General features: G+C 39.6%; 1 protein-coding gene across 1 annotated transcript in view; it reads left to right on the forward strand.

Annotated features, from left to right (window-relative positions):
- The window catches only part of LOC102979158 (guanine nucleotide-binding protein G(q) subunit alpha), a 302,187-nt gene that overhangs the window by 96,529 nt on the left and 183,033 nt on the right, over positions 1-22,625 (forward strand). Inside the window, exon 2 of the mRNA XM_024126785.3 lies at positions 6,864-7,048. Within this exon, the coding sequence (XP_023982553.1) occupies positions 6,864-7,048 (185 nt within the window). The remainder of the gene's footprint in view (positions 1-6,863; positions 7,049-22,625) is intronic.

A 22,625-nucleotide genomic window follows, 5' to 3' on the forward strand; every position in this document is an offset into this window, starting at 1 on the left:
GTGCCACAACTACTGAAGCCCGCGCGCCTAGAGCCTGTGCTCCGCATCAAGAGAAGCCACTTCAACGAGAAGCCCACGCAAGGAAGAGTAGCCGCTGCTCACTGCAACTAGAGAAAGCCCGTGCGCAGCAGCGAAGACCCAACGGCAGCCCAAAATAAATTTTTTTGAAAAAGAAAATTTAAAGGAGAGGAAGTAATGGTGACTTTGGTATTAGAGCTGTTCAATTTCACAAGCAGGCTTCCAATTTAAGTGGAGGAAAATGGGCGGGAGGCAGAATACGTGTGTTTTTAAGTATAAAACCCAGAATGTGGACAACACATGGATTGCATTTTGACTCTGTTATTGAATCACTTTTATCTCAGTGCCATTAAGTCTTTGCAGGTGTGGGTTGGTTGATGATGTACTTGTGGGTAGAAAATTCCTCCTTGCAATTTCTGGTTCTGGTTTATCAAAGTTTATGTGGAAGTAGCCCAGGTTCAGCTTTGGTGGTGCTGAGATTCCGTATTTTAGACTCTTGGCCTAAACCAATGGACCTTAAGTACAGATACTTGGATTACAATTGAGCTCCTTGAGACTAGGGTTTGTTCTTAGCTGCTCTTTATCTGGGTGCTGGCCAGTCAAGAGGGCAGGGGCATTTCGCCTGAGCTTTCACATTAATTGAAGGCTTCAGATGTAGACTTCTGATGGTTTGACAATATCTCCAAATACAGGCATGAAAGGCACTAGAAGGAGAAAATGAATATATTCATTGTACAGCTTTAAATGCCACAGTTTTTAGAACTCTATTTTGGCATTTCTTCTTTTTCCTGGGTGGGAGCCTAAAAAAAGTGGCAGTGGTGTGGGTCTCCCTGAGCCTGTAAGAGGCCCCGAGAAGGTCTATTTTCTGACTTTCTTTCAGGGTAAAGGGAATGAACCCTTGAAGTTCCTGATAGTGAAGTGTTCAGTGATTGTTTTCCAGGGGCCGTGTGTGGAAATGGGTCACACCACGTTCTTCAGACAGTGATAGTCGTAACTGACATTTTTAGGGCACTGAGCAATTCTTGTGTATACGTGGATTGTGCTTCACAGCCTTTTTGATAAAAGTGTAGTCCAAGGAAGCCAGCTTCAGTGGGAAAGAAGGAACCATTGAGTCCATGATTGCTTTCAACAATAAATGACAATTCACTACCATTAAGAAGGTAATGTATCATTAGATTTAAAACTGTCAGGTAGTGTGTGGGATAAGAAAGACTGTCCTGTAGACAACAAGGTCCTACTGTATAGCACAGGGAACTATATTCAATGTCCGGTGATAAGCCATAATGGAAAAGAATATGAAAAAGAAAGTGTGTGTGTATATATATATATATATACGTATACATACATATATATATGTATCACTTTGCTGTACAGTAGAAATTAACACATTGTAAATCAACTAAACTTCAGTAAAATGAATTTTTAAAAAAGCAACAACATGCTGAGCAAGAAGCCAAAAAAAGGGAAAAATTGTCCTGCTTTTAGAGATTAATTGGAGGGAACTAATTACAGACTGCATCTTGAGAATGGGCCGCGTAATCAGTGTAAAGGTATAGATGGTTAGTATGAGTAGGATACATAGAATAAACACGGATTTGTGGTAGACGCTGTACATGGAAATCCTCTTGTGTTGAAAAGATCTTGGCAAAGCCTGAAGCATCAGATTGTGTGTGTGTGAGAGAGAGCGTGTATGCTGAACGTACTATATTCTAACAGCTTACAAAGTGATGCCCTCCACAGTAGGATATTATATAAATTCATATTTGATGTTTGGCCTGATGGAAGGACATGTAAAGTGAACTGGGATTGCTCTCTGTGGCTTATCCTGATCCAGTGGGTAGGGAAGAAAAAAGTATCCCTCAAAATCAATTATGCATGCTAGATGAAGTGGCCTTTTTAAATAGCATGATTTAAAAAAAAAAAAATAAATTTATTTATTTTTGGCTGCATCGGGTCTTTGTTGCTGCACGCAGGCTTTCTCTAGTTGCAGCGAGCGGGGGCTACTCTTCGTTGCAGTGCGGTGGCTTCTCTTGTTGCGGAGCACGGGCTCTAGGCGCACAGACTTCAGTAGTTGTGGCACACAGGCTCAGTAGTTGTGGCTTGTGATCTCTAGAGTGCAGGCTCAGTAGTTGTGGCGCACGGGGTTAGTTGCTCTGCGGCATGTGGGATCTTCTCGGACCAGGGATTGAACCTGTGTCCCCTGCATCGGCAGGTGGATTCTCAACCACTGCGCCACCAGGGAAGTCCCAAATAGCATGATTCTTAAATGGTCTCATTTCTGGGTGTTTTGATGGGCTGGGGTGAGAAAAGGCATAGTACTTAACCAAAGGTACAAATAATTTTCTAGAGAAAATTTTCAGCCACATTTATAGAGACCAGTGAAGGAGAAAAGCAGGACTTTTCTGGACTCACATCCTTGTGTGTGTTATGCTTGTTATTAAATAATATGATTGGAGATATATTCAAATTAGCAAAGATGGAGCCTCCCACCCCCTAGATTTAATGTAAGGGCTCCTTCCTAGATTTGATTTTATCAGTGGCTTTGATAAAATAGTAGATTTGTATTTCTTTAGGTAAGTCAAGAGTTACTTATACTCTCTGCTGTGAAAAGAGATTAGCCAGCACTGGATTCACAAAGCAACCTACTAGTAGAAGTCTGCTTTCTTTCATTCAGAGATAAAGAATTGTGAAGTCTCTCATTATGCCTTCCATGTGGCCTTAGGAAACATCATTTTTATAATTTGGAACAGCTGGGGGTTTGTTTTATTGTAACAGATTTTTTTTTTTTTTTTAATTCTAATCCTGAGTAGATTTTTTAAATGTCCATTTCTGGAACTTCCCTGGTGGCTCAGTGGTTAAGAATCCACCTGCCCACACAGGGTACACGGGTTTGAGCCCTGGTCCAGGAAGATCCCACATGCTGCGGAGCAACTAAGCCCGTGCGCCACAACTACTGAGCCCACGTGTCACAACTACTGAAGCCCGTGCACCTAGAGCCTGTGCTCCACAACAAGAGAAGCCACTACAATGAGAAGCCCATGCACCGCAACGAAGACCCAACACAGCCAAAATATAGGGGGGAAAAAAACCCCATTAACATGCATAAATAAAATAAAATAAAATGTCCATTTCAAACCCTGAGAATATTGTATAAGTTTATGAAAAGAGAAGAACATGAAATTTGGCTTACACATTTGTGACGAATTGTTAATTTGTCTCCATGATAGAGCTCTTTTCACGGAACAAAGAAGCTGAGTTCTTTGCTTGGTTGATGTTTTCATCCATAGTACAGAATAATACTTTGACTACTTTTATCATTGTACCTATAACATTTGCGTTACACAGATTTTCTCTTAAGTGAAGCTTGCCTTCACTTTGAATTTGCTGCATTTATACAATAGAATCAAAGTGTAAGTATTAAATTTGTGAGTAAAATTTACCTGGGAGGGATGGCCAGTCTTGGAAGATGGTACCAAGAATCAAAATGGGTCCCTATTAATTGAAGTAGTATTCAGAAATTCAGAATTAGGTTTAGATGGATGAAAGTTGAGTGTAGTCAAAGCCAGGTGGAGACATTTTTAGAGTGCGGGCAGTAGAAGTTAATTATCCTGGATTTGGGCAGCCGTGACTGTGGAAGTATTGCCAAACCTAAATTGGGCAGCTGAAGGCTGGGCTCGAGCTCTAGTGTTGCTGGATACCAGCCATGTCATCTTAGCTCAGATGCCTCACCTTTCCAAGGCCTTTTCTTTTCCATGAAATGAGAAAAAACACATCTGTCTCATAGAGTTTTGAAAGGATAAAATGACAGTGTATTTAAAAGTGGCAAAGTATAAAGGGTTGAACACAAATTTCTTTTGGTTCCTTTATAAGAGAGAGGATATTCAGGTGGTGGAGATGACTGACTGTTTCCCCTGTCGGGATTGGAGATTAGTCTTAAAGTGTGTGTTGCGGGGAGACAGGTAGGCTCACGTGTACATACTCTGGGGAACAAGTGTTAGATTTATTAGTACTTTTGGGGGAGGGTCAGGAGCGAGCCCTGGATTCTGGTTTTGGGCTCTGTCATCATGATTGGCTTCCGGACGAGTGTTATAAGAGTGAACTAGTGACTAGAAAAAAAGCAGCAAGATTTATAGAGAAAGGGCAGAAGAAGAAGAGAGGGTACTTCCATTCCCTTGCCTTCCTGTTCCTTCATTTATTAAGCTGCCCATGCTTTCCTTTGGCTATTTGTACCTGTCAGGGTCTCAGCAGGAAACAGATGGCCTACTCCAGCTAGGCGACTGAGAAGAGTCTTGTTCAGGGACTGTTTACAAAGGTATCGACCACTGTAGGTAACCAGTGAGGGCTAATGAGTGCAGTAACCAGGGGCCAGCGAGGTGAGGGAGCAGGTACAGGCACCCAGAGGGGGCCACCCAGCAGGAGCTGTGGCCTTGTGAAGGGGACACAGCATATCTGTGGCTCCCTTGCAGGGAGCAAACTGGGGAAATAGATGCACCTTCCTCATTCTCTTGCTCTCTGGTCTCCTCCTGGTGTCTCCTATGGACTAAACCCAGGAAGACCAAGGACAAGAGAGCTGTTGATGTGAAATCCTTCCCAGTCAGCCTCCTGGGGCACCAAGCAAGACGGTAAAATGGAGAGAGAGGATCCCTGGGTGTATCTGAGGTAACAGGAACATGTCTTACTTTGGAGTTGATTTTTGGATTCTTTTTTGTTTCCTCTTAATCTCTCCCCATTTCATTCATTCTTGGGTCCCGTATTCCACCTATAATTGGAGTCTTCATTAGGGTGATGTCTAGGGGCTTAGTGTAGATCCCAAGAGGGGCTAAGCGTTGACTGCTTTTGCCCAACATGACTTAAGTGACACACAAGCCAGTGTGGTTTAGATTTCTTCTCTTACTTTCTTGATTTTATTTTGAGGGGGTAAGTATATAAAAGCCTCTCAGCTAGGAGGAGGCCTCTCACTCGATTCTCTTTCCCTTTCTTTCATACCATTAACCTCACATATTAAGATTTCTTCTTGTTTTTGGTGTGGAAAAAACTGGCAGAGATTCTGATTTGATGATTATGTCTCTCGTTGGGCCCTCAGAGCAAGCTGTTGGTTCTGGGATAAGGATAATAAACAGAGAAGCGATTTAGGTCTTTTTCTTCCATACTTCGAATTGCTCAGAAAGTAAATATACTGGTTTCTTTCTATAAACTGTTGATTGGTAATGAGAAACAATTTCGTAGCTTTTTAGATACTTTCTGGGTTTTTTTTTCCAGTATTCATGGATGGGATTGTAGGAAGTTCATTTTTAACTCCTTGGAATTAATCTTGTTAAAATGGGTTGATAGCATTCACATTGCAGTGTTAACTTCATACTTCAGGGAATTCCGGATCACTTTATTAAAAGTCATGTGAAAATGATAAAGGAAGTGTTCATTTTATATTTCAAGAAATTGCAGATCACTTTATTAAAAGTCATATGAAAGGGATAAAGGAATCAGTGACCACTGGACTGTGGGGCTAGAAATCATCTTTCACTGTAACTATGTGAGGCTTCTGTGTTTACCAAGACATCTGTAGTCATTTAAGAGTGCTTCTATGAAAACTGTAATACTTATTTGAATTTTTCATGATTGTTTATAAAGATAGTAATGAAATCCAACCACCAGAAAAACCAAACAAAATTAGGACAGATGTTGTATTCCTAGTTTTTAGTTCTCCTTTTACGCCTTTTTGTTGTTGTTGTTTTAATGCCTTGTTGATACGAAATGGCAATGGGGACGCTGTAGTCATCCTGTGTGTTATTATTATATTCTTCCATGTTTAATATCCAAAAAACTTTTATTTTTTTTCCCCACATTGTTAGGAGAAGACAAAGACATTTATTGTTTTGGAAATTTCAAGGAAATTTGAAAGTGAGTGGGAGATATTCAGAAATGAAGTTACATACTCCCAAAACCACTTATATTTTAAAAAATGAAGTTTTTAGATTCATAGTTTCAGATTCACTGTAGAAGAAATATGTTGTCATTCAGTGAAATGATCTCGTGTTTCCATTTTGCCTCCTCCCCACAGGCATTTGTAAGCTTTGCTATGGATTATCTTCAGGCTTATGGTAACTGAAAAGAATATTGAAGAAGGGGAAAATGAGAACACAAAAGAAAAAAATCTAGTAACAGTACATTTCTGTGTCATAGTTAAGAGTAGGCAGAAGAAAGGAGAGTCACTGTGTCTTCTCTGGATTCTGTGGTTCCTTGGCATAACTCAGCTGACCAAAGCCCCTGGAAATAAATACACTTGATACTTGCTGTCCTGAAAAATGCTAATTCTTATCGTATCTGGGTACTGTGTTCTCCACATACCCCATTTTAAAATAAGAGAAAATGTCTAGAAATTTTCAGGCATTTTTGTCTTACCACTCTCTGACCAGCATTTGTGTGAGTGCGTTGTCATTTTCAGATCCAAATCCTAGCTAAACATCCCAGCCTCCTGAAATCATTTCAGACATTCTCCAGGGAAGAGAGCTCTATCAAGTGTTTATTCTGTTCAAACGATGCTATTTTTATTGTGTTTCATATAAGATACGTGGTTACAAATCACTATCAAAATAACATGCTGAGCGGCTTCCAAAGAGGTGACAGTTTTTTGTTTTTGTTTTTTTAAAGCTCATCTGCCTCTGAAATGGACTGTCAGTCCTCTAATTTTGCTGAGTGCTCACCATAGGTGACATTTCCCCCTCTAGTGATGCCCCTCTCAGCAGGTCCTTGGAGATGTCACATCCAAGGCCTGTTCCTAGTTTAGTTGTCTGGGAGACTGTGAGAAGGTCTCATGGTCTGATGAGCTGCTGTTGTTTCTCTTTCAGGGACAGGAGAGAGTGGCAAGAGTACGTTTATCAAGCAGATGAGAATCATCCACGGGTCGGGCTACTCTGATGAAGACAAAAGGGGCTTCACCAAGCTGGTGTATCAGAACATCTTCACGGCCATGCAGGCTATGATCAGAGCCATGGACACGCTCAAGATCCCCTACAAGTACGAGCACAATAAGGTAGGCGTAGCTCCTCCTGGGAAGAGCTGGGATGTGTGGTGGCTTTTTTAATGGACGTTTTCCATCTCATCCTAAATGGGGCTTTCAGTGGCTCAACAAGTTGTTTATAACTGGTTTTTTTTTTCTTAAGTCTTTAAAGTTACAGCTATAAAAAATTGGAGTTGTATTCTTAGTGATATCAGTGAAGGATGTTTGGATATTTGACAATAGATACATGGATGTTTAAAAGGTAGGGGCACACATTACCTTAAGAAGACAGTTTGTCAGTTCAAGACAAATTGACCCAAGTGAGGGGGTTCAGATGAGAAGCAGTGGCCTCCCACTCTTTGTACTCCCTTGAAAAAAGAACAAAAACAGCTAAGACCATTCTGTCCGGTTTAATTTTGGATTTCGTGACTTCCTTTCAGTAGTACCACAGGCTTAATTTTATTTCAAAATAGGCCCATCTGTCACTTCCAGTAACCTTTCAAACACGTTTCCCTGGACTTGTGTTAAAGTAATGGAAACTTCTAAAATCACCTGAGAAAGGGTTAGGGGGAAAAAATTTTTTTGATTTTTAGCTGTTTAGAAAACAAGCAAACTTTCCCAATATCCAGCATTTTTTCTTACTTCAAATAGAAAATTATATTTTTTTTATTCAGGTGAAAACAATTGCTGTAATTGCTCACCCTCCAAATATTATAGCTACATGATGCCCAACAAGGTTGATGCATCTGAGTGTGTCTCCAGGTTTGAGTTTATGCTGGGAGTTTATAAGGGAAGAATTTGTAGAAATGTCTTCCTGTTAATCAATCAGTATGTCTACTGATGGATGTAGTCTTTGTTCCTTACAACTTGTAGATGCTGATCTTATAATAAGTTGGTAAAACCTCACCTTTTGTTTACAAAACACTGCCTTTGCACCTACATTTAGTTTAGGACCTTCAGTCGGAACTTGCATTCTCTCAGTACTCTTGATAATCTACTCTTGAGGATATTTCCATATACCAGTATCAGTGAGTACTAGGAAGAAGTTGCCATGCCCAGTGTGACTCATTAACTGAGATGTAACTCACAAACATGAATCATAGGTAAAATAAAGCAGTTCTCTGTACCTCCGCTTCTGTTACCATTTAGAAGCTTCTAAATATTCAGATCATTTTCAAATCGGGCATTTCTTTTTGGGGGTTAGTTCTTTGAAATCAACTGGCTGCTGCTTATCTAGTTGATACCTTCACAGTTAGTTTTCCGATGGCAACGAGAGTCTCTCCACAAATAACCCTCCCTGCTTTTACTCTCAAGAGTGAAAAGATCTGGGTAGGTTCATGGGAATATGGTACCTGAATCAAGTGAGGCTGCCTGGATATGGAAGCAGTCTGAATTTAAAAGGATCAGGGTCCCCCCCTCCCCCAGCCCACCCCCCAAGAAATCTCAGTGTAACGAGTTTCTGAAATAGGTGGCATGCTTGTTTTGTTGCAATTGTAAGACTGTTCTGTAGAAGGAATTTTTTTAAATGCCAGTGACTTTTCCAATCTACAATTGGTTGATAACATGATCTGATGAATTCTGCCTGAGTTACCACATGTGCGGTGTAATTGAGGTTTGTTTGTGTATTTTACATATATACATACATATTTCCAGTTTACACATTAAAGTGTAATACCATCTCCTTAATTATACCAAAAAATCATCTTTCTTGGTGCTCCGGAAGAATCCTTCAGTATCCCGCCTTGATGTTAAATTTTCATATGAAGATCATTCATTGTACAGACACACGTATGTAGAAGATGATGTGGAATTTATGCCCTATTCATAGAACACATTGAAGAATGCTTAATGTGTGTTATTTGAGCTCTTTGTATCAATTCTAGTTAAGTAGACTTTACTGTGTTGGATACCATTCAGTTAAAAATCAACATCATAAAACATTATAATAATACAGATTTTTCTCAGAGATCATAATTATCCTGTGAAATCTTCCCTCATCTCTTGGTTACTTAACATATTGCCTAATATAGTGACTGACATCTGAATTCCTCAATACGTTTAATTCCCTTTAGTTCATAATATAAATTACGTTCACATTTGCTCCATTTTCTCTACAACGTGTATGAATTTTAAAGCATCACCCCTTGCTTCCTCCATTAACTTCCTGAGCTCTGCTCCCTCCTTGCCTTTGTTAAAGCTTATTAAGGAAATAATGTCATCTGTCTCCTTCCTCTTCCACCCAACTGCTGATTCCTCCTCATTCTTCTCTGCTCCCCCTGTGGTACTAAGTGATCCCACCCTCTTGCAGAACCCATACCGGAGTATTGATAGTTGCCTAGCTTGTATTAATTATGATGATTCGGGTATTGATCTTATTTTCCTGACTAGTTTCTAGGCTCTTTGAAAGTAAATCTTGTGTCAGTTCCATCTTGGCATTATTCATTGTCCCTGGCATCGTATCTTGTACACAGTAGGTGTTCAAAAGATACTTACTTTATGAATAGGTAAATAATTTGTAAGCTTAAACAGCTGAAAGCCTCCTCTCCTGCTCCTCACCATTGTTGAAATGATTATTCAATTCAATAGATAGCTGTTGATACATAAGGGAATAAATGCAATGGGCTGTCAGGAAGGCAGAGAAGGTTAACCAGGGCTAGGCAGAAATTGGCAGTCCAGAAAGAGGCAAGGGCAGAGCTGAGGGAGGGGCACTTTGGGGAGGAGGAATGGCTAGAGTAGATGTTCAGAAGAAGGTATGTGCATACAGTGTATAAATTGGCCAGTTTTACTAGAACAGTATTCCTATAGAGGAGAACTGAAGAAATAAGAACCAAAAAAAAAAAAAGGCTTAGAATGTGCTTCTGAAAGCTTTTGAATCCAGGCTAAGAAGTTTGAATTTTTTATTTTCTTATATTTATGATACCTACTTAATAATAATAATATTTTATGTCTTGGTTAGAATTTTCTACAGAAGTTTCTGGTTACAGTATGCTCTAATATTTTATAAATAGTTTAAAGGACTTGGTGTGCATTTTATTAGCAATTACTTGGAGGCAGTGTGTTGTGATTTGTAGTATTCTGTGACCCTAAAGATATAACATAAATAACCATTTGGTTTATTAAAAAGCTTCTTTGCACCTACTGCCACATTGGCCATAATCTATGGTAGTAGCATTAATAAAAACAAACATTTTCCAGTATTGTCCAGCCTAACTTTTGTTCTTGCTTCTAAGTTCATATATTTTGTAAAGCAGAGTGTAGCTTACAGATGATATGGCCCATTCTTAACTGAGGAATTGTTCACAGTTTCGTTTGCTGTGCAATTGGTCTAGCTAGGGGACTGTCATGCTGAAATATTGGAATTTCTTTTGCTCTTGTGTAAGTGTTACTACATTGAATTGAGAGTCTCACTGGTTAGCTGGGGCCTGGCACCGTGGTAAGGGGAGTCCAGGCCACAACCTCTGCCCCAGGTAGTGGCGTTGCATTGCATGTCTCTTCAGGGCCCTTACTCAGTGTTCCAGGGATCTTCATTTCCAGGGGAGCTTGTAATAAATTGCAAACTTTTACCAAAAAAAAAAACAGATTAATTCCTCCCTGGGCGTGTATCCACTATCCTGTTCTTGGACTTTCTTTCCCAAACAAGTAATATTTATAGGTGAGCTGCTTGGACTCAGCCCAAGTAAGAGAATGTGTTTGAGGACTTCTTCTGAATACTGTGAGCTCGGGTTTATTTATTTCTAAGTATTACTTTGCCTTTTTCCTAAACACAAGTGTTGATAGCTGATGTTGAAAGGGATTAAATATTTGTTGCTTAGTCAAATCAAAAGATCCATTTAAGGCTCCACTAGGTACAAGGCATTCAATGATGAGACAGATTACTCTGTCATTTCTTACTTTCCAGACGGTACAGTTTTCATCACTATTGTTTTATGCTTTCCTGTCTTATACAGGCGTACTCTTCTGATTACTCTTTGGGCCTTGAAATCAGCTCAGTAAAATTTCTGTGTTAACATGCTAAGAACTGTCTTGAGTTACAGCTTGGGGAAATAGATCACAAGGTTTTGAACTCCTGATTTTTATGTACTTACTACCTGTATCTGGTAGTTGGCATTCTTCCTGCTTTGCTTGTTGTTGTTGTTTCATATACACATGCCTTACTTTTTTATTCGATTGCAGATTACCTTACAGTGAGCAAGCTTCTTGTTTTATAATTTGTTATCTCCCCCACAAGAAGCCAGGAATGTTGTAGGAGCTTTTGTTCACTGAGTGAATCACTCCAGTTAGCAGGCCCTGGTGTCCCTTTACTGTTGGCTTATCATTTCTGTGAACCGTGGAATCCAGGTATTACAGCAGAGTTTCAAAGTATTGAAAGGCCTTTGCGCCCTTTGCCAATCCCAGGAAGAGAAAAGAATCTGATGAATCTTCAAGACATTTATTGAGTAGAACTCAGCCACATGCTAATGTTGGGTAGACATTGTCACCTCTTCTAGCTTCTACTGTTAGACCCAAAAGTCCTTATGACCAGGGCTCTTTTAGCACCTAGGCGGCAGCTGCCTTTCACCAGCCAGCCAGCAGTTTCCAGGCCCGACTCCTGTGTTCCCCTCTCTCCTGGGGGTGGAGAGGTTGAGGGGACATGTTGCAACAAATACTTCTGGTCCTCCCAGAACCTTTCTAGGAAAGGACGTGTCACGGGGAAAGTACCTGGTTAAGCACATTTACAGCTTTCTGAACTTTCTCTGCTTCCTGGGGAATCTAAGCTCCCAGAAGCCATTTTTCAAAAGGCAAATGTAGTCAAGATTCTGGAGGACTTGCCAACTTGTTCCTGCCTTTGATCAGTTGAACAAGAAAATTACTGTACTACTTTTTTCAACATGAGGGAATTTTCTAAGAGACTGATTTCAATTTAATATTTGTCACCTGTATGATAAGCACATAATAAAGGCAGACCTTAATCAGTATATGTTGGTATCTGTGCCTCTGAAGAGTTGTTTCAAGTCAAGGTTCTCTGCTTGCAAGCAACAGAAGCCAACACTGGCTACCTTAAGCGGAAGAAGAATTGATGGGACTGTGAGGTCACTTGGAGAATTGAGGAGAAGCCGAACGACTAACTCTCGGAAGCCAGGACAGGTCTGTGGAACTCATCTGAGAGAAGCATGAACTCTGACCGTTTCCAGTCTTCTGTCACCCCATTCAGGATTCAAATTCTTGGGAAAACTTGCCTGATTTGTCCAGCCCGGCTTCTGTGCTAGCTTTGTGGACAAGGCTGGGCAATTTGACTGACAGTCCCTGAGGGAAGTCTGGGTACAGTTAGTAGAAGAAGAGGAATGATGCTGGCACAAGTCACAATTATCCACTGCAAAATCATACCATCAATTTAAAAAATAAAATGACACATGGATTCTCTATAGATGCAAGCCCTCCAGTTTTGCTCAGCATTCGCTAAGCCTGTGCTAAAATACAGTTTCTTATTCTGGCATTGTTCAGGGTGGGATATTGGGGAAGGTTGGGAGGTTAGTGATATAGCAACCGTTATAAATGAAGTGAGTAGCTGAGTTTGAGCCCAACCACTGAATAGCTGAGTAACCTTGGGATTGTCACATTTCCTCCCTATGCCTAAATTTCTTTACTCTCTAAGCCTGAATTTCCTCATCTGTAGAATGGTACAGATAATAATAAGATATTTCAAGGGCTAAATAGATCATCTATGTGAAAATGTCTTGCAAATGAGAAAAAAAATGTTTGGAAGTTATTATAAGATGAATTTGTCATCATGGAGAGAACAAATACTACTTATCTTCCATCTTTATTAAGAATAAAACAAACAGGGCTTCCCTGGTGGCGCAGCGGTTGCGCGTCCGCCTGCCGATGCAGGGGAACCGGGTTCGCGCCCCGGTCCGGGAGGATCCCACATGCCGCGGAGCGGCTGGGCCCGTGAGCCATGGCTGCTGGGCCTGCGCGTCCGGAGCCTGAGCCCCGCAGCGGGAGAGGCCGCAGCAGAGGGAGGCCTACATACCACAAAAAAAAAAAAAAAAAAAAAAAAAAAAGAATAAAACAAACAGACAATAGCTTAAACAGCATGACCAGATTTAGGAGGTATCTAAGGAAAACTTTCCTCAGAGTGACAGTCATTGAAATGGGATACCAAGGAGAGAAATCTCCTTATCTGGATGTGTTCAAAAATAGAATGTATTTTTAACATGTGAAATTCTTTAAGGCCATTTTGCTGAAATAAGACCAGGGATGGACTAGACAACCTCTAAAATGCTTTCCAACACTGCTTTTTTTTCACGCTGATTCTCTGATTCCAAAACTCTAACAAAGAGATGAAGCTGTTGTTAAAGTTATTTGTTATAATTTAAAGCTCCTACCGTTTTTGAACATTGTCCATTCCAGAGTACTTATGAGAATTTAAAAAAAAAAAAAAAGACAATTAAAAACAGATTTGCTTTGACAGTGGTCTCTAGCCCAGTAGAGATTTTTCTTTCTTTGCATCTCACTCTCATAAGTGATTACAATATTTATGTCTGTGTACTTTAAAAAAAAAAAAACAGTGTTCAAAGTTCAAAATCAGCTGTAGGTTTTGTGGGTGTTAGTAGCGATAGTTATTTTAATTGGGTTGTTGGCTTCTGGCCACCAAAGACAGCCTGTACTTTTTCACAGGGAAACTTTCTACTCCTGCTTCTACAAATCTTTGAGAGTTTTCTTTCTAATAAATAGTCTAAAGGAATCTAGAGACTTTTCATGACCCACTTGATGTGTCAACCACCTCTTTTTCTGAGGTTGGTTTACCACTTTTTCCTTTCTGTCTAGGACTTGCTGGGGAGTTGATCAAGACGGATTCTGCAGTACCCTATATCAGCTTTCAAAATCCCTTTGTGTACTTTCTTTTCTCTTTTAATGTCTTGCAAATATGTCCTAGCCATGTTTTCTCCTCACTTTATCCTTGTTCCACTGTAGTTCTTTATTCATTTTATACCCATGTCAGCCATATAAAAATAGAAGATGAATTTTGTAATCCCCTTTTCTTGGCTAAAATTAATCCACAATCCCAAGGCATGCCATATCATTTATGCAGGATGAGTTATCTTGAGTTCATGTTCATCAGAGGAGAACTCTGAAGCAAGGAAAGACTTGAGCAATAGACTGAGGCTGATTTCTTTTCTTTTTTTGGTAATTTTTGTGTACAGAAAAGTGTGCACATCATTAGTATTGTCCATGTATTTTTCCATTGTGAACACATTTGCATACAGACCTGTTCATCCGGATTAGCATGACCAGGAATTCAGAAGCCTCCTTGTGCTTCCTTCCAAATACTCCCAACCCCGAGGGGGGACTACCATCCTGCCTTCTAATAACATAGATTAGTTTTTGAACTTTGTATGAATAGAAGCATACAGTATAATACTCCTTTGTGTCTGGTTTATTTCACTCAACATTACACATTTGTGGAATTCACCTATGTTGTTACTTCATTTATTCATTTATTCTAATTGCTGTTTAATAGCAGTGCCCCATAGAACTTTATGAAAGTGGTTTATGTCTGTACAACATGGTAGCTATTTGCCACATGTGACTGTTGAGCACATGAAACGTGGCCAGTGTGACGGAGGAACTGAATTTTTACTTCACTTAATCTTTTAAATTTATATTTACATGTGACTAGTGGCTACTGTATTGGACAGCACAGTTGTATAATATTCCATTTTATGAATATGCTACAGTTTGTTTATATATCCTGTTGTTAATAGAAATTTGGATGTTTCTGGCTATTACAAATAATGCCAATATAAGCATTCCTGTACCTGTCTTTTGGTGAACTTAAGCATGTATTTCTTTGGGTTACGTACCTCGAATTTGGAATTGCTGCGTCAGAAGGTATACATCTGGTCAGTTTCAGCACGTGGATACTACCAAAGAGTTTTCCAGAATAATTGTACCAATTTACACTTCCACCAGTTATCTTTGCGAGTCCTAGTTGCCCCATATCCTTGACGACACTTGGTATATTATTAGTCTTTTTATTTATTCTGGTGGCTGGATAGTTGTGTCACACTGTTGTAGTTCTTTGATAAGTAGGCATGTTGAGCACCTTTTCATATATTTATCAGACATTGGTCATCTTTTTAAAAATACTTCTTACCTTTTTTTTCCTATTGGGTTGTCTGATTTCTTATTGTTTCGTAGGAGCTCTTCATATATTAAGGAATCTCAGTTGAGTAAATGTATTGCAGATATCATCTCTACTTTGTGGCTTGCTTTTTATTTCCTTCATAGTTCTTTAAGTGAAAAGAAGTTCTTAATTGTAATATAGTCCAGTTTATCATTTTTTTTACCCTTTTGATCCTTTTAAAGTAATCTTTGCCTGCTTTAAGGTTGTTTAAATAATCTGCAGGTTTTTCTTCTAAATTCTTTGTTCTGTTTTTTACGTTCAGATCTAAAATCCATTTCAGATGGATTGTAGAGTATGGTGTGATGTGTGTGGGGGTCAGGTTTTATTTTTTTCATATGGGTATATAATTAACTCATTTACTGAAAAGACCGTCCTTGCCCAGTGCAATGCAGTGTCTGTCATCTTTCATTTTGTCACTCAACAAATATTTACTAAACATTTCCTATATGAAAGTCAACATAAACCAATTTGGCTGTTTTTAAAAAAGAAAAGAGCAAGTTCTCTAAGGAACTTTACTGATTAGTCCAAATACACGCGAGAACTCTGCTAAAGCAATCTCCCTCTAAATCCCTTTCGGCTGCTTAGAACTTGGACGTCCATGGACTGACAGCCACCATATAAAATACATGTGGCATAGTTTAACACATTTTAGTAGGAAGTTGTGAATCTGGTCATTTGGCTGTTCTTAGTTAACTCCTGGCAAAGCATCACATACATACTTTCCTTCTCCTTTTAAACCACGTAATGCATGATTTTCCCCTTTAATTTTAAAACAATGCATCTATTTTCGATTAGAGAGTCAGAATCTGTTTGTTGGAACCAAAGACAGTGAATGCCTAATGGAGTTTGAAGGGATCTAGTGAGACTATGAGACATGCTAGCATTTTTCTTCCTCATTCTCACACCACTGAAGAAATAATTTCAGTTCCGGACTTTTGCTGTTGTTGACATTTAGGGTGGGGCTTGCTTAGCGTTTAGCAAAGTGGCAGTTTTGCTTATCTTGGTCACGTATATCAAAGCCTAAAATCTTCTTGTTTCTTGTACTGTATTCTTCACTGTATTGTTTACCCCAAATCACTTATACTTGCTACATAACTGTGCTTTTAAATAGCATACTGTTAATGTACTATGATTTTCATGAATTTATGTGCATGTATCCAAACATGAACATCCTCAAGGAAATGTATTGATACTTTAAAAAAATAATGACTTTTTGGTCACGTTATATTGTGACACTTTCCTCTCAAGGGGTTAAAAAATGCTCCACTTAAAGCTATGATCACTAGTTTTGGTTGATTCATTGTAAACCTATACTTTGAACACATTTATTTTCCTGATTTTATGTTTCTTTTGTGTGTGTGTGTGGTACGCGGGCCTCTCACTGCTGTGGCCTCTCCCGTTGCGGAGCACAGGCTCTGGACGCGCAGGCTCAGCGGCCATGGCTCACGGGCCCAGCCGCTCCGCGGCATGCGGGATCTTCCCGGACCGGGGCGCGAACCCGTGTCCCCTGCATTGGCAGGTGGAGTCTCAACCACTGCGCCACCAGAAAAGCCCGATTTTATGTTTCTTAAAGTGAATTTGCTAAGAAGGTAACCTTTAAGTTGTTGCCACCACTACTTCGTAAGATGATTATGCAGTTTTCTTACAATCTTGTGTTATTTGTTTAAAATGAAAAATGACTTAGAAAGGACTGGCATTACCAGCGTATATCAAGGAACTGGATACCACTGTTGAGATGTATAAGATTATAGATTGGTTGGTAGGTTATCTGCTTCTTTCAATGTACACACATCCTCTGTGTAAAAAGCATAATGGTTTTGAGCTAAAAAGAAGGCTGTCCTGACTGTAGTAGACACTGGCCTGTCTGGGAGGTAGTGAACAGTTCTTGAAATGGTGGCTCTGTGGTAGGAGTTTGGCTGTTCAGGTCATCATTTTCCTCGTGTATTTTGGAGGCACTAGCCTGATCTTCGCCCTCAGGCTGTGCTCATGGCAAAGGGATAAGAGCGTATCGCTGTTTGGTTAGACTACACTGCAGCCAAACCCTCACTAAAGTTGGGTGTTAAAATACTTTTGGATTCAGTAATCCTTCAATTGACCTTGATCCTATATTCCATATTGTAATGGAAAATTTAGTGTTAGCAATGCTTGTCAGAGTTTTAGGAATTTTGGCTTTAACAGGGCCAAGTGCAATGTCAGTGAGATATTTGGCCAAGAATTTGATATTGGCATAAAATGGCCAATACTATATACTTTGCTGATGGTCTATGTAGATGTCGAGTGGTGTGTGCCCAGCCATGGGGGAGAAGGGCGGCCTGAAGGAAGCGTTGTCTTTTTCTTTGTGTAATGACACTATCATTTTGCCAAATGGTATATGAAGATGAGGTGCCTTTAATTTGCATATAGCTGCCATATAGTCCGATGGCAGCTTTGGATCATCCAAAATGAATATGAGGTTAGGGATGGCGATTTTATATTCTAGAACAGTGCGTCTCAAACTTTAAAGTGTGTGCAAACCACATAGAGATCTTGTTAAAATGTGGATTGCATTTCACTGTATCTGGGGAAGGCCCAAGATTCTACATTCCTCACAAGCTCCCAGGTGATATTGAAGTTGCCTGAAGTAGAGCCGTCTTTGAAATAACTGACTGTACCACTAGAGGCAATATGAAATCATCAATGGGCTAACCTTTGAGTAAAGATCCCAGAACTGATACATCTATGGGATTTCAGCCGAAGGATATTCAGCAAGTTACAGACTTTCTAAGCTATGTCTTCCTCATCTGAAAAGTGAGGGTGATAATGTTACCCACTTTGTATAGTCGATGTGGGCATTAATGAGAAAACATATTGTGTTGGCCAAAAGGTTCATTCGGGTTTTTCCATTAGATATTATGGAAAAACTGAGAACAAACTTTTTGACGCAAACCCAATTGATGCAAAACTTTCAGGATGGTAACATCAGTATAGTAGTGCCCACTAAATGGTTGTTGTCAAATTCTTCTCAGAAAGTTTTGGGTAAGGGGAAACATATGGGCCTTTGGATAAACTGCAGAATGTGTAAGAAAAAATTGCTGATTGTTTGAAGATGTTGAAGAGGCTATGACACAACAGTGAGACTGAGTCATTATCAGGTACACCAGTGGTTTCCAGGAAGTAGTGGCCTAGACTGTGATAAGACCTAGGACAGCTGGTCTAGAATGTAAGTAACGGTGGCGACTCGGAAGGGTTTCATGATCCATGTTACTGCTGGTATCAAGGAGCACTGACTCTTTCCTGGTGGTCAAGGTATCTTATTATCTTGACTCCAGGGTGTTTGCAAGTAAGAGGGGGCAGCCAGTCCATTGCGGAAAATGGAAGTGGGTTGGGAGGAAGGAAAAGGGAGAGAAATAACCTTTGCCCAGCAAAACCAACCAACCAACCGAACAGACAAACCTGGGTCCAGCACCATGTCAGGTATTTTATATGCTCAGAAGTGTGAGGTGTAGGTAGGATTCTAGTTTCACAAATAAAAAAGTGTTTAAAATGTGTGTCTCAAATCACTCCAGTTGCAAGTTTATGGGCTGGATTTTAAAATCAGAGTTGGGCTTCATAATTTCCAAAAAGCAATGCTGTACTTGACTCCATAAACACCTTTGGCACCAGGACACACATATTTAAGTTCCTTATGAAAGAGCAGCTGGAGTTCTCTGCGGCCACTGCAGCCGCCCTCCCACCCCCTCTGTCAGGGCCAGAGGCTAGACCGCGCTGCTTAGTGCTGTGTCTCAGTACCTAGCACCCTGCCTGACCCGCAGCTGAAAGCAGTAAATATCGTGGAATGAATGAACCAAAATCTAATGGAATGGAGCTGATTGTGTGATACTGCTATTATTGTGGGCCTTTTAAACTCTTTAATTCTTACAACCATCCATTTGACTTCTGCTTCCCGACTATAACTTTTTAATTACCTCTTTATATTTTCGATTAATAGCATGGTTGTTTGTTTAGCCGTTAGTTAATTTTAAAAACTGCATTTTTCATTTCTCTTAGGGTCAAAGGAAGCATTAGACATTTATTTGCTAATGGGGACTTGCAGTCTCATTAGAGAGAGAGAGATAAGATACTCAACAAAATTATTTAGTTCTCTAATTTTCAGGCAAGAGAAAGATTTCTACATGAAAGCATATATATTTTTCTTCCTTTTGTGATTTCCCTTTCTTTGTCCTCCTTCCTGTCATTCTGGGTGGTGCATGTGGTGATAACGTCTGGCACTATTGGGCATCTGTTTGTTTTCTGACAGTTGCCCAGGGAGAGATCTTTTATGGGAGCCCAGGAAGGTGTCTCAGCTGCTGCACTCCTGGGCTGCCAATAGGTCTTGATCTAGACTACTATAAATGATGTAAAGATACAGCTCTATGGTGAGCTTGGTCACAAATCAAGAAAGTGATTGGAAAGCTTATTCAGCAGAAAAATCACTTGACTATGAATTATAAAGCGCATAGTTATAATATGTGAAATTAAGAAATCTGGTTGAGTGTTTTCATAAGGACCAGATTCTTTCCCCCTCCCCCTTTTCCCAAGTGGAAATACATTGATTTTTATAAAAATAAAGGTAAATGTGCTCATTATAAAAAGAAAATTTAGACAACATATGAAAGCAAAGGAAGAAAGTAAAAATCACTGTGAACAGTACGATAGGTAGACATACTAAAATTTAACTATGCACATATAAATGTAGGGTCACTGTCCCTTATCCAAAACGTTGTGGGCCAGATTGTTTCTGAATTCAAAGTTTTTTCCTTCTTAGATTTTAGAAACATAATATGAGAAATATACTATATATTTTGTAAAACCCCCATCGAGGTATGGGATAGGCCCCTGTAATCAAATACATTAACATTTCAGCAGCAAAGTATACTAATATTTATAATTAATGGAATAAAGACTCTAAATATTCTTGTAGTAGGTCACGTTTTCTCATAAATGCATCACAAAAAACATCTCCCAGTTCTTGGAACTTTTGAGAATTCAGATTATAGATAAGGGAGTGAGGACCTGTATATAAATACTGATTGTTTTTTTTGGCTGTACACCACACTTTTTTTCTGACTTGCTTTCTCATTTGTGCCGTATTGAACATTTTTGCAGGATAAATTGTTAGAAATGGAATTGCTGGGTCAAAATATGTACATGTTTTTAAGACTTTCGGTAAAGATTGCTAAACTGGCATCCTGAAAGATCATACGAAATTTCAGTGTAGAGTCTGAGTATGCCTGTTTTTTACCACATCCTTGCAAATTCTGCATTGTATTAATGTTTTAAATCTTGCCAATCTAATAGGCAAAAGCCTTATTTTAGTTTACCTTTTTCAATACTAATGGTGTAGTTCTTTTCATAAGTGTTTGGCCCTAGACTTTCTTTTAGATTCATTGCAGAGGTTGGGACATTTTCAAATCAGTAAACTGAGACGATCATCTTATGATGTTTTCGGAGATATTAATTATATATTTCAGGTATGATCGCTTGCAGTGGTTATTTCATTTAAAAAGTGAGTGGTGATGTACAGCCAGTATCTCTATAGGTGTCAGCAAGCTGTAGGCCAAATATGTGTTTAATCCCTGACTGGCTTATTCTCAGATGTGGCTCTGAGGATGTGTCTCATTCTCAGAGTGCCCTCTTGGTTCTTTTAATCTGGACAAGTATGGTAGTGTCTACAGTGAGGACTCTTTCAAGGATCATTTGGATAGAAATTTCCTGAATACAGAAGAGGTACTGAATGGCATTCACACCTGAAGGGTTTGGTTTGAAATCTCTTTAAGCACATCACCAACGTGTAGGTGAAAATAAATGAGGCTGTGCCCTTTGGCCCTGTGCGCTTACCTCATATGGCTTTCTGACAACTGTAAAATAGTACAGCCACACTTACTCTAAAGGCGGAATTTTGATGTTTTTATCCTTTCATTCTGCAGGATCTAAAAAGATTTCCCGTAAGTCTGAGACAGTGGTTCTCAGTTGTTGGTAACCAGGTCTGGAATCACCTGGGGAGCTTAATTTCCACGCAGGTACCTGCGCTCAGGCAGTAGAGACCTCATCGAGCAGGTCTTGGACTGCCTTGAGAACGGTAGCCCAGCTCTGAGTTTACTCAGGTTATAATAACAATAGTAATAATCATAGAAGTGATTTTTATACTTGTAAGTACAGGTATTGTTATTATAATGGCAATAGAGATAATCATAAAAATTCTTATTAATGGCACTGTTATGAATGTTTTAAATATGTATGCTAACTCAATATTAGTCAAAGTTCCACATTAAATGAATGAGGAACTTTTGGATTCACCATCCTTAATATCTGATCATATTTTATTTTTTGGAGATAGAGAATGAGTACTTGAAATAAGGGCCATTCTTAACTTTTGAATGTAGAGAACACAAATATAGGCAGCATTTTTTTATGATAAAGAAATTTTCAGAAAGAGATTAGTTTTCTTAGTTGAGCAAGAGAGTACTCCAAGCAAACTAGAAAATTTCCTATTGACACGATCTCACTCTTCTGTAGTTTATTAAAGTTTGCGTTTCATTTCCTTATGGTTTGTGTGTGTGTGTAACTTTCTTTATTGTCTGTTTTGAAATGAGCCTGTCTGGAATCTAGTTGCTTCCTTGGGGATCCTGTCACAGACACATTTGTGAACAGTTGATGCGAGAGAGCAGAACACATTTGCATCAGTTTCGAACATGTCCATGCAGTTCAGCATTCTGGAACAAAGAGACATAAAAGACTGTTAGCCACGTTAATTTGGGTCAGCCCAGGAGACTTGCTAATTACGCGACCCAAGCACTAATTATTTTGTGAACCTTGTTCTTAAAACATAAGCAGATGTGTGAACTTCCATTAGCTCCATCACCCAGATCCCTTTGTGTTCTGGAAACTGATGATTTATGGTCCCCGCAGTCAGCTCTTGACTCAATGAAAAGCAAAGGTATGCCCGGCTGATAGGAGAGAGCAGGCTCTCTGTCCCGGTAGAAGCAGGGTTTATCATTGATCTTCTGTGCACTTGATCCAGCACACGTTCACTCTCTCAGGGAAGGGGGTTTGGCGTTAGCTCAGATCAGGAAGTCTGAGCTGGCTCGCCAAAATTACCCAAATAGATATGGAAAGTCAAACGTCATCCTCTCACTGTCCTTGTAGGGGCGTTTACATTTTGCCTTAGATTTGAAAATGATTTCACAGGGTTGTTTGGTTTTGTTTCGTTTTGTGTCTCCCTAAAACATGGGAGATACATGTAGCCTGGCTGTTACGCGTGAGGAAACAGAGGCGCACAGGTGACCTCCCCGAAGTCATACAACCCTGGAGCTGCATTTTGAAAGATGACAATTTACTATTGGACTTTTTTTTTTCTCTCTCTCTCAACTTTTAAAAGTAAGGTATATTTATTTGTGTGGTAATGACGGATTTGGACTAGAAAGG

Source organism: Physeter macrocephalus, chromosome 9, assembly GCF_002837175.3.
Source record: "Physeter macrocephalus isolate SW-GA chromosome 9, ASM283717v5, whole genome shotgun sequence".
Classification (NCBI taxonomy): Eukaryota; Metazoa; Chordata; class Mammalia; order Artiodactyla; family Physeteridae; genus Physeter; species Physeter macrocephalus.